At 38.7% G+C, this 13,240-nt stretch overlaps 1 protein-coding gene across 2 annotated transcripts in view; it reads right to left on the minus strand.

Annotated features, from left to right (window-relative positions):
- The window catches only part of ZC3H6 (zinc finger CCCH-type containing 6), a 73,612-nt gene that overhangs the window by 33,060 nt on the left and 27,312 nt on the right, over positions 1-13,240 (minus strand). For both annotated transcript variants that reach the window (XM_060187331.1, XM_060187332.1), the window contains exon 3: positions 1,921-2,043. In XM_060187331.1, coding sequence (XP_060043314.1) covers positions 1,921-2,043 — 123 coding nt within the window. The remainder of the gene's footprint in view (positions 1-1,920; positions 2,044-13,240) is intronic.

Genomic DNA, 13,240 nt, shown 5'->3' on the forward strand with positions numbered 1-13,240 from the left:
GTGGAATGCAATGGAAAACATATTTGTAAATATTTTCTTGAATGGAAATGCATTTTGGGAGATCAATATAAATTTGATCATGATGAAGAGAGATAGAGAAGAAAAATGAAATGTGCAAGTTTTATGTACAAGGATATTGTACCAGAGGTGAAAATTGTCTATATTTGCATAATGAATATCCCTGCAAGTTTTACCATACAGGAGCAAAATGTTAGGGAGAGTACTGCAAGTTTCCTCATGATCCACTGACTGCTGAGACACAAGAACTGTTGGCTAAAGCTTAGATTCAGGAAAGAAATCACGATGAAAATAAAATACATAAAAAGCTGGACAGAGCTTGTGTCTTCAAGACTGTTCAAGGCTAGAGATTTGGAGTGGTTTGATTCCTTATTTAAAGCGCCCTCTTGTGTCATGATGGTGTGCAACTTTCGTGAATGGCTGGGAGACAAAATTTAGTATATAAATGAAGGAGTTAGTCTTCACTGAAAGTTACGAGAGATGAATATATGGTAAATGCTGGCTGGTGGATAAATGTGATAATAATAAAAATACAGTAACAGCAATAACAACAACAATGATAAACAACAAGGGCAACAAAAGGGAAAATAAATAAATATTTTAAAAAATATTTTAAATCTTAAAAAAAAAAAAAAAGCCTTGTGGTCCGGGAGGTGGCACAGTGGATAAAGCATTGGACTCTCAAACATGAGGTCCCGAGTTCAATCCCTGGCAGAACATGTACCAGAGTGATAGCTGGTTCCTTCTATCTCTCATTCTATCTTTCTAAGAAAGGAAGAAAGAAAGAAAGAAAGAAAGAAAGAAAGAAAGAAAGAAAGGCCTTAAAACCATAATGAGGGAGTCGGGCAGTAGCGCAGCAGGTTAAGTGCATATGGCATGAAGCCCCTGCCTCCTCACCTGCAAACACTTAGATCCCCCCTTCCCTCTCAATTTCTGTCTCTATCCAATGATGAATAAATAAAAATATTTCTTTTAAAAAAAGAAAGAAAACCTATATGTTAACAAAACCAAATCAGAAAGTAACAAGGGAAAAACTGAAAAAACCTGTATCTTGTCGGTGAAGACTACAGTCATTGAGAAAAAAAAAAGTTCCGGGGAGTCCGGCAGTAGCGCAGCACGTTAAATGCATGTGGCACAAAGCGCAAGGAACAGCATAAGGGTCCCAGTTTGAGCCCCCCCCCGGATCCCTAGCTGCAGCGGAGTTGTTTCACAGGCAGTGAAGCAGGTCTGCAGGTGTCTTTTTCTCCCCCTATCTGCCCTCCCCTCCTCTCTCCACTTTTCTCTGTCCTGTCTAACAACAATGACATCAATAACAACAACAATAACTACAACAATAAAACAACAAGGGCAACAAAAGGGAATGAATAAATACAAAATATATATAAAATTTTTTTAAAAAAAGTTATTCAGAAAGTTAAAAATGTAATTAATTATCAGGTGATCCAGCAATTCCACTCCCAGGCATATAACTTAAATAACTAAAAACTGGGTCTCAAAAAGTCATCGGTGTACCAATGTTCATAGCAAAACTATTTGTAATAATAAAAAAATAGAAGCATACTGCACCAAAGGATTATCTAACCTTAAAAATGTATGAAATTCTAATACAACATGATCAACCTTGATAAAATTATAAGTAAATTACATGCTAGATACAAAAGGACAAGTACCCCATGATTCTATCTATATGAGATACCTAGGGTAGAAAAATTTATAGAGACATACACTGAGGAATGGTATACACAGTTTTTGTCTGGGATGTTCAAAAAGTCCTGGAAATAGTGATAATGGCTGTACAACACTGTAAATATACCTAATGCCACTCAATTCACTGAACTGTATATTTTAGCATGGTAAATTTTACATTATATAAACTTTATTGCAATTTTTAAAAGGCAATACCTGAGAAAATGGAATGTCATAATCCCTGTAGGAGCCACTTCTCTTCTTGTGGTAACTTTCACTATGTTCAACATCTGAATCCAGGCTGTAGTCTGAACTATCATCACTAGATGGAGAATTATGCTAAAAGAAAGAAAAAGATCTGTTTATACATGTAGAAAGAAAATTCAACTAGTAAGTAGACAAGTTTTTAACTCAAAAACTGCCAAAGGTCATAACTGTTCCATTTTTACTAAAAACGTTGGAGGAAAAAGTACTGGGTTGTCGAGAAAAGTCATGAAGTTGTTTTTTTTTTTTCTTCCAGGGTTATTGATGGGCTCAGTGCCTGCACCATGAATCCACCGCTCCTGGAGGCCATTTTTTCACCCTTTTGTTGCCCTTGTTGTTGTAGCCTCGTTGTGGTTATTATTATTGCCATTGTTGATGTTGTTCATTGTTGGACAGGACAGAGAGAAATGGAGAGAGGAGGGGAAGACAGAGAGGGGGAGAGAAAGATAGACACCTGCAGACCTGCTTCATCGCCTGTGAAGCGACTCCCCTGCAGGTGGGGAGCTGGGGGCTCCCGGATCCTTATGCCAGTCCTTGCGCTTTGCGCCACCTGCGCTTAACCCACTGCGCCACCACCGGACCCCCTATGAAGTATTTTTCTATGCAAAATGTGTTCTAACTTCCCTGAGCAGATGACCTCAGCAGTGTGTCCTGGAACCCCACCTCCCCAGAGCCCTGTCCCACTAGGGAAAGGTAAAAACAGGCTGGGGATATGGATCAATAGGTCAACGACCATGTCCAGTGGAGAAGCAATTATAGAAGCCAGACCTCCCACCTTCTGCATAAAGATCTCTGGTCCACACTCCCAGAGGGATAAAGAACAGAGAACCGATGGGATACAGAACTCAGGTGCTGTGAATTGAATGGGATTGTACTGCTCTTATCCTACAATCTTGTCGATCATTAATTAATAATTAAAAAGGTGTCATAACTTCCCTGACAACTCAATATGTCTTCCCATCTTCTCAGTAGCTTTATGCAAACATTTCCCTTTGGCTCAAGGGATATGTCATCTTATCTTTAAGTGAATATTAAGTAAAATTGGTTCCTTATCACTGAAGGAGGGATCCTAGAACATGGAGTATGAATTAATTCATTTCCTTAAAGTGGTTTTAGACTCCATATTCCATTGCATAAGTACTCAAAGGCTAAATAACAAAACACTACAAAGTATAAATATGAAATAAATCCAAACCACAATATTGAACAAAATAAGTGGAAACTACAAGTGACTGATGACTAACACATAGTAAGAGTAAGCTTTTTCAAGTATAAGTGCAATTCCAAATAATAAAATTCACCAAATAGTCTACATCCAGTAAAAATAATTAACACACACACACACACTTCTTTAAAGAGTTCTTCAAGTTCTTATCAATGAAGACACTGGCTCTTTTTTTATTCATGCATGAATTTCCAGTATCTAGGTCTAGAACAACCTCAGGAAAAAAAAAAAGCTGCTGAATTAAATCTGATTTCACAGAAGTGTGTTTTCCTTTATCTCTAAATCTTCTTTAAAGGAAGGCAAACTATTACATTTTGTTCTTAAATGCTTTGTGGCTTCCTACTAAGTGAAAATGCAAAATATAAAACTAATTATATGGGTTGGGCAGTGATGTAACTCTTTGAGAGCATACAATGAATGCCCAAGGGCCCAAGTTCAAATCCCCAGCCACCACTTGTGTGTGTGTGTGTGTGTGGGGGGGGTTTACAGGTGATGAAGCAGTGCTGTATGTGTCTCTTTCTCTTTCCTTCTCTCCCTCTCTTAATTTCTCTGTCCTATCAAATAAACAAAATTAAAAACAAATAATTGGTTTTATTTATTTTTTATATTTTATTTGGTAGAGAAATTTAGAGGGAAGGGAAATATGGAGAGGGTGAGAGAGAGACAGAGACAGAGAAACACTGCAGGGACTTGAACCCTGGTCTTAGAGCACAGTAACAGATGCATTTAACCAAGTGGATTACTGCCCAACACATATAATAAAACCAATTGTAAGTATTCCTCCAATATTAAAAAAAAAATCTCTTAGAATAAACCAAAATGTTAGTGGCTGTTACTGTAGTTAAATTTAGGTGGTTTCAAAATTATTTTTTTATTTAATTAAAAAAAATTTTTTTTAATTGCCACCAGTGTCATCACTGTGGCTCAGTGCCTATACAGCTCTGGGTAGCCATTTTTTCTTCCTGTCCCTTTCTATTTTATTGGATAGGACAGAAAAAACTTGAAAGAGAGGAGTGGATAGAGAGAGGGAGAGAGGAAGATAGATACCTACAGACCTGCTTCACTGTTCATGAAGCATCCCCCCTGCAGGTGGGGAGCAGAGGCTCAAACCTGGGTCCTTGTACCTGGTATTATGTGCATTTAACTGGGCATGCCACCAGTATTTAATTGTCTAATTTTCTTGGAAACATACATTTACCTTTAGAAATTATCATTATTATTATTACCACCAAGGTTATTGCTGGGGCTTGGTGCCAGCACTATGAATCCATAGCTCCTAGCATATATATTTGCTTTTCTTTTGTTTTTATTTGACAAGACAGAGGGAAACTGAAAAGGAATGGGAGACAGAGAGGTACAGAGACAGACAGACAGACAGACAGACAGAGATAGGGAGGGGGGAGAGACACCTGTAGACCTGCTTCACTGCAGAGTCTCAAAATGTGCTCCTTGCTCATGGTAGTATGTGCACTTAGCCTGGTGTGCCAATGAGTCCTCCTCCCCCTTTAGAAATTATTTTAAAGCCTATATTAATAACTGTTTTCTTCATCCACTGCGTCATCTTCCGGACCACCTTAATAACTGTTTTCTTTTGCTGTGCTGTTTTTCTACTTTTCCAAGTTAGGTGTTAAACTCTATTTCATCTTTATCGCTGATTATTTAATACTATGATGCTATATTTTTTCATCTGATAATTGCTTTATTTACATTTCAAAAATAATTAAGATGTTATTCTCATTATTTTCACAGAACTCAACAATTTTATAAAAGATGTAGGACTGGGGAGATAGCATAATGGTTTGCAAAAGTACTTTTATGTCTGAGGCTCTGGGGCCCCAGGTTCAATCAACAGCACCACTATGAACCAGAATTGAGCAGTGCTTTTGGGGGTGTGGGTATATCCCCTGCTCTGTGTCTTTCTCTCTGTAAAAAATAAACAAAATAATTTAAAGTTGGTTTTTTTTTTCCTACCAGAGCACTGCTCAGCTCTGGCTTATGGTGGTTTGTGAGCTTGAACCTGGGACTTTGGAACCTCAGGCAAGAGAGTCTCTTTGCATAACCATTATGCTGTATACCCCACCCTCTCCACCTCCCCCCCCCCTTTTTTTTAATGAGAGAAATCAGAGCACTACTCTGCTCTGACATGTGGTGTCAGGGATCATAGTTGGGGTCTCACGCTTCCATGTCTTATGTCCTACTCTTTATCTCCCAGGAAAAATCCTACAGGTTTTTTTTTTTTTTTTTTAAGGATGTGAAAGAGAGAGATAGAAGTGAAAGAAACACTACTCAGCTATAAAAATGGTGACTTCACCATTTTTAGCCAATCTTGGATGGACCTTGAAAAATTCATGTTAAGTGAAGTAAGTCAGAAACAGAAGGATGAATATGGGATGATCTTACTCTCAGGCAGAAGTTGTAAAACAAGATCAGAAGAGAAAACACAAGTAGAACCTGAACTGAATTGGCATACTGAACCAAAGTAAAAGACTATGGGGGAGGGGGGAATACAGGTCCAAGAAGGACCTAGTGGGGGTTGTATTGTTATATGGAAAACTGAGAAATGTTATGCATGTACAAACTACTGTATTTACTGTAGAATGTAAAACATTAATTCCCCAATAAAGAAATTTAAAAAAAAAGAATTTCACTGATGTTTCCAGCGTCAGGGAAGTAAAAGCATATGAGAATTGTTTTCTCCTGAATTCTCAAAGAACAGACATATAATTATCAATTTTATTAATGTTTATAATAAAATGAAAAGATGACTTTTGGTAAAGAAAGGAAAAGAAAATGACCAAAAAGAAACAAAAGGAAAGCATGATGATTAAGTAATTATTGTTAGCTCGAGATTATGTAATTCTTAAGAAAAACAAACATCAAAAGCAATAAAGTCAATGTTTTTTCTTTTCTCTGAAAAAAAAAAAGAAGAAGAAGTGAAAGAAACAAAGACATACTTGCAGAACTACACCACTCATGAAGTTTTTTCCATACAGGTAGAGACTGGGGGATTGAACCTAGATTCTTGAGCATGGCAGGTGGTGGGTGTATACCACCATCCAACCTCAAAATTCTCCAGTTTTAAAGTGTTTCTCCCACTGACACTAGTTTTAAAGTGTGTTTCTCCCACTGACACTAGTTTTAAAGTGTTTCTCCCATTGACACTATTTCTAACCAAATGTCATATGACAAAACAGAAAGCCAAGCTTGTTTACTGATATAACTAGTAATGTCTCATTTTATTGCACTGTGGTTTAAAATTATTATTTGTACTATATCAAATAAATTAGAATTTTTTAAAAACTTTTAAAAATATTTATTTACTCCTTTTGTTGCCCTTGTTTTATTGTTGTAGTTATTATTGTTGTTACTGATGTTGTTGTCATTGGACAGGACAGAGAGAAATGGAGAGAGGAGCGGAAGAAAAGAGGGGGAGAGAAAGCTAGACCCCTGCAGACCTGCTTCACCGCTTGTGAAGCAACTCCCCTGCAGGTGGGGAGCCAGGGGCTCAATCTGGGATCCTTACACCGAACTCATGCCACCTGCACTTAACCTGCTGCTACCGTCTAACTCCCTACAATTTTCTTTATGGGCTATTATATAGTTTGTTTTGATGAATATCCCAGTATAATTGAGAAGAAGATATACTGCCAAGATTCAGAGGCTAAAATATGTTTCTCTTAATTTTTTTTTTTTGCCTCCAGGGTTATTGCATGGGCTCAGTGCCTTGTACTACCAGTCCATTGCTCCTGAAGGCCATTTTTTCCATTACTGTTGTGGGATAGGACAGAGAGAATTGAGAGAGGAGAGGAAGGTTGGGAGGGAGAGAAAGACAGCTGTAAACCTGTTTCACTGCTTGTGAAGCGACACCCTCCCCCTCCCCCACAGGTGGGGAGCCAGATCCTTGGGCTGGTCCTTGCACTTCCTGTGGGCTTAGTCTTGTTTCCCTACCGCTCAGCGCCCTATAATATCTTTTAATATTCTAATTTCTTCCACTTGACGTATCTCTTTGGGCTAAAAAAGGTTATTGTTTGAAGATTTCAGGGAGTTGGGTGGTAGTGCAGTGGGTTAAGCGCAGGTGGCAGGTGGTGCAAAGCACAAGGACCAGCTGAAGGATCCCTACCTGCAGGGGGGTTGCCTCACAGTGAAGCAGGTCTGCAGGTGTCTATCTTCCTCTCCGTATTCCCCTCCTCTCTCAAATTCTGTCCTATCCAAACAACAACAATAATAATAACAACAGCAATAATAAGGGCAACAAAAGGGTAAAAATAGCCTCCAAGGGCAGTAGATTCCTAGTGCAGGCACCAAGTCCCAGCAATAACCCTGGAGGCAAAAAAAGAAAGAAAGAAAGAAAGAAAGAAAGGAAGGAAGGAAGGAAGGAAGGAAGGAAGGAAGGAGAGAAAAGAAAAGAAGCGAAAAGAAAAAGACACCTGCTTCACAGCTTGTGAAACGAATTCCCTGCAGGTGGGGGGGGGGAGGTGAAGGGAGGGCTCAAACCAGGATCCTTACATGAATCCTTGCGTTTTGCACTATGTGCACTTAACCCAGTGCGCCACCGTGCAGCCCCTCCTAATTTGTTTATGCGCTTATTTTTAGATAGTGAGAGATTACATAACTGAAGCTCCTTTCTGTGTGATGGGGAGCAGGTTCAAACCTGAGGTGAGTATATTGCAACGCAGCACACTATTCTACTGAGCTATTTCACTAGTCTGTTCCTATTTTATGAAAGTTACTGTTACTGGTGGGTATATAGTTAAAATATATAATTTTTATGTTTCTTATGCACTTTAATATTTAACATTATAAAATGCCAATTTTGTATTTTTTAACCTAAATTAGATGCTTTCATATATAAGCACTGTAACTCTTCCTTCCCCTTCTTTGCATTTATTTACTGTAACTACTCATTTTAAAAATCTTTCTTTTGAAGGGTCGGAGCTTCCAGCTTCCCACCTGTAGGGGTTCACTTCACGGATGGTGTCTTTATATTCCCCTCTCTGTCTTCCCCTCCTTTCTCGATTTTTCTCTGTCCTATCCAGCAATAACAACAAGGGCAAAAAAAAAAAAAAAAAAGGGAAAAATGGCCTCCTGGAGTAGTGGATTCATAGTGCAGACACTGAACCCTGGAAGCAAAAAAAAAAAAAATCTTTCTTTTGTAGCTAGAGCTAGATTTGATTTTACTGAGGGTATTATATTTTGTTATTTTTAAATTTATTTTCCTTTTTGTTGCCCTTGTTTTTTTATCGTTGTTGTGGTTATTATTGTTGTTGTTATTGATGTCGTTGCTGCTGTATAGGACAGAAACAGAAAGAGGAGGGGAAGACAGAGAGGGGGAGAGAAAGATAGACAACTGCAGACCTGCTTCACCGCCTATGAAGCGACTCCCCTGCAGATGGGGAGGTGGGGGCTTGAACTGGGATCCTTCCACTTTGCCCTGTGTGCGCTTAACCCGTTGTGCTACCTACTGCCTGACCCCCATATTTTGTTATTTTAAAGATTGATTTTTATTTCAAAATTGTTTCCCTCATACCGCCTTTTTGGAGTGTCGGGCATTAGAGTCTGTTTGCACTGCCTTTTTAAAGTAACCTTAGTAACTGTTTCATCTATGCATATACTACTTTTTAACTAGTGGGACCAATCTTGAAATTAGCAATAACTTCTGCTTTTGCTTGTTCTCAGGGTAATAATCTAAAGTAATACCCTATACTCTCACTTTGTAACTGAAAGGCAATCCGTAAGCTTAGTTTGCTTACTATATTCTCTTCCTACTTTTTCAAAGTTCTCATATATAATATACTGCTCAGTGTATGTCCATGTCTTAAAGTGACAAGGAAATACTCAAGTATAATTACCACCAAGTTAGCCATTTTGGCTTTCTGAACTTATTCTCTAGTAGATTTTTTAAAAAATATTTTCATTTATTTTATTGAGAAAGAGTAGATACAGAGGGAAAGATACTTAGAGAAAGAGACCAGAACACTGCTCGGTTCTGGCTTATGGTGGTGCTGGGGATTGAACCTGAGATCTCAGAGCCTCAGGCTTTTAAGGCATTTGCATAACCATTATGCAACCTCCCCAGCCCCTCTCTAGTTGATTCTATAGAAAGGCTAATAGTAACAAGCTTTTGTAAGACCTAGTATCTATAGCTCATTATTTTATTTCTTTAACTGCATTCTTCAAATGTATTTCCCCATTGTTTTCTGACTTAAAATACTAATGTCAAAATTTTGTATGAATATGATTTCTTTCTCTCTCTCTTTTTAAAGATGTGTGTGTTTATCTTCACAACAGAAAGAAACTAAAGCACTGTTCAACTCTGGTACTTGGATTGAACCATGAAAATCAGGGGCCTCAGGCATATAAATCTGGTATATATCTCTGGCCCTATCTTTTTTTCCATATAAGGAATTTTCTCTTCTTATCTAGATAAGCAAAAGATTACATCAAATTCTACTTGTTGTTTAATCATAGTTTTTATTCCTTTAAATAGTTTTTATTGGATAGAGGAAAAGAGGAATCGAGAAAATAGTGGAGAGGCAGAGGAGGAAAGGGAAAAGAAGGAGGGAAGAAGGGAGAGAGACCTGCAAAACTGCTTCACTGCTTGCAAAGCACTCCCCCCTCCCATGGGGGACAGTAGCTTGACCCTTGTGCATTGTAATATATGCATTTAACTGGGTGTGCCACCACCCAGACCCTATTATTTTTCTTTTAAAAGCTTTTAAGAGAAAAAGAAGTAAACAGAGGATTGTTTAGCTCTGATATAAGATGATGTTAAGACCTGAATCTGCAACTTTTTCTTCTATTTTAAATAGAAAGAGGGAGGCAGAGAGTCGTCAGCACCCTCCATCATCTGTGGCCCTTCCCCTGTTGCTCTCATCTGGTGCCAGGACTCAAACATAGGTCCCTGAGCATGATACGGTATGCATTCATCATTTTGAAATATTAGACCAAGTTTTTTGTGTTTCACAGGCATTCTCCTTTTTCTGAAAAAAATATACTCTCCACTCTTATTTCAAAAAATAATAATGTATATAGAATGTGACCATAGCTTTAACTTGTTGCTCATGTAAAAGTGGGAATGGGCCAGGGAAACTTAAGCTTTCCTGTCTTCAGTTCTCTAGTGTTACTGCATATGCATATCTTCTGTGATGTTTCCTCTGTCCCCACCCCCACTTTTTTTTTTTCTACCACCAGGGTTATCGATGGGACCAGGTGCCTGAAGAATGAATCCACCACTCTCCAAGGCCACTTTTACCCCTCCTTCTCCTTTCTTGTTTTGGTAGGACAGAGAGAAGCTGAGAGCAGGGAGGGAGACAAAGATTGAATAAGAGAAAAAGAAAGATACCTACAGCACTGTTTCACCACTAGTGTTTCCCTTTTCATGTAGACAGTGGGATCTTAAACCTGGGTCCTTGCATATGGCGATGTGTCCACTCAACAGTGTGTGCCACTGCCTGACCCCCTGACCCCCTTTTCATCTGATATTTTTGTTCCTTGGTCCTTACTATGCATGGTTTGTCAATTTATATTACACTCCCAGCAGTTATCTCTGTGTAGATTCTATCTTAGAAAGAGATATGGGCAGCTGGGGATGTGACTCAGTAGCAGAGCACAGGATTTGCAGGCATGAACTCGCTGGTTAGATTCTTGGTACTACACAAGCCAAAAAGATGCTCTGATTCTCTTTATCTCTCTCTCTCTCTCTGTACACAGATATATATTTTTCCACAAGTCTTACAGTTTGACTGCTTTTTTTTCTTTTTAACAACTGTGTATGTTTCAGTTCTTTATAGTGCACTTATGAAGCAAAACCAAATGGTAGTGATCTTTCAGAGAATTTCAGGATATTTGATAACAGATAGAAATATAACAACAAGAGTCTCTGAACCAAAGAGAAAATGGAAGAACTTTAAGGTATTATGAGGGGTGGGGGGAAGGATATAGAGGTTTAAAAAGTACTAGATTGAAAATGACTTCACTGAACAAGACATAGAGGACTGCATGCATGTAATTTCTGTCCTCTATTTCTGATGCTCTCTCTTCTACATGGGTAAGTCTATTTTCTTGAGTTGCTATTTGAGACTGGGATGCAAAGTATCATTCATACTCTGTAATTCTGTTTTTAAGCTTTCCACTTTTCCTACCGAGTGAATATTTAAATTCATGGATTTCTGTCTTAATCCACTTATTATTAAATTGAGAATTTTTTATTTCTTCAAATTTCCTGACAATGCATTTCCTAAATTAAATTCTTTCTCTGACAGCTTCTCTGAATATGCATCATGAAGTGCCTTACCCTCATTTTGATTTTTCAAAACCAGTCTTTCCCTAGTTTTACTCACCTGTTTTTGGTTTCTATTGTTGACCAGCAGGTGGCACTGGGTTCTGCTTTATATATAAATTGTGTGGTAGGGGAGGAATTTTAAGAAGTGACAACAGTTCTAAGGTGCATGCTGTCCCTAAAACAGAGCCCTAGTCTGGGAGCTAGGTAGGGAGAAATGCTAGACCTCCTTCTCTTTCCTGACTGAATTCTGAAAGTGGGGGCACTGCTGTGAGGTCAAAGTCGCTTTTCTCACCTGCAGGGCAGTCTAATCCCATTCACCACAGTCTCTATGGCAGTCAGAACATCTTAGAGTTTGATTTGTTTCCTTGCTGCCATAGAAGTACAGTATTCAGTTCCTGTTTCCCCTGGAAGGACTCCTGGGGTTCATTCAAGAGCCTTTGTCTTCTACAACTTTAAATAACAGTCCTGAGCTCCTTTTCTTTTTCATATTTATGTATTTATTGGTTAGAGACGACCAGAAATTGAGGGAAGGAGGTGTTAAGGAGAGAGACAGAGAGATACCTGCATGACTGCTTCACCACTCTTCAAGCTTTCCCCCTGCAGGTGGGGACTAGGGATTCAAACCTGGGTCCTTGTGCACTGTAACATGTGTGCTCAACAGGTGGAGCCACCACCTGGCCCCTGAGCTCCTTTTAGTAAGCCATCTAGTTCCTGAGTGGCTCTGAGCAGGCTGTTTCAATCTGCTGGCAATTGTAAATATGACACCCACTGGCAAAGCAGTGACGTGTTTCTGATCCCTCTCCTTAACTCCATTTCCTATGTTGCAACCACCTACCTTCAGATAGTGATGTTTCTTTACCAGAAATCTCAGCTGTTCTCTGATGAAATTGGTTATTTTGTTGTAATATTTATTTTGTTGGGGAAAACCAATTTCCCGAGCAATATTTATTTATTTATTTATTTATTTATTTATTTATTTATTTTTGCCTCCAGGGTTATTGCTGGGGCTTGGTGCCTGCATTACAAATCCACTGCTCCTGGTAGCCATCTTCCCCCCCCCCCCCATTGCTGTTGGTTAGGACAGAGAGAAACTAAGAGGAGGGGCAGACAGAGAGAGGGAGAGAAAGATAGACACCTGTAGACCTGTTTCACTGCTTGTGGACCCCCTAGCAGGTGGGGAGCCCAGACTCAACGGAAATGGGATCCTTGTACCAGTCCCTGGCTTTTTCCTATGGACACTTAGCCCAGTGTGCTACTGCCTGGTTCCCCCGCCCCCTTTTTTTTTTAAAGAGTTTATTTATTCATGAGAAAGGCAGAAGGAGAGAAAGAACCAAACATCACTCTAGTACATGTGCTGCTGAGGATTGAACTCTGGACCTCATGCTTGAGAGTCCAATGCTTTATCCACTGTGCCACTTCCTGGACCACCCCTTAATTTTTTGTTAATGATAGATTTGATTGATTCATATTTGGAGCTCACCAGGCCCATATCAGCATCAGCTAATTTTACATGGTTATCTTTTTTCCCTTCTTTTAAAAATGTTTTTTATTTTTATTTATAAAAAGGAAAACATGCTTATCTTGTGTGTGAAGTGAAAGTAGAAAAGCTCCTTCCTTGTTTCTACTGCTGTTTTTCATCTGATATAGCTACTGGTAATGTTTAATGTTTATTACAAATACCCTTATCTTCACTTTTTTTCATTACATATAGTTGTCCTTATAATGCTTGTTGGTTGTATTAAAATTATTTATTATATATAAAGAGA

This window comes from Erinaceus europaeus, chromosome 3, assembly GCF_950295315.1.
Source record: "Erinaceus europaeus chromosome 3, mEriEur2.1, whole genome shotgun sequence".
Taxonomy (NCBI): domain Eukaryota; kingdom Metazoa; phylum Chordata; class Mammalia; order Eulipotyphla; family Erinaceidae; genus Erinaceus; species Erinaceus europaeus.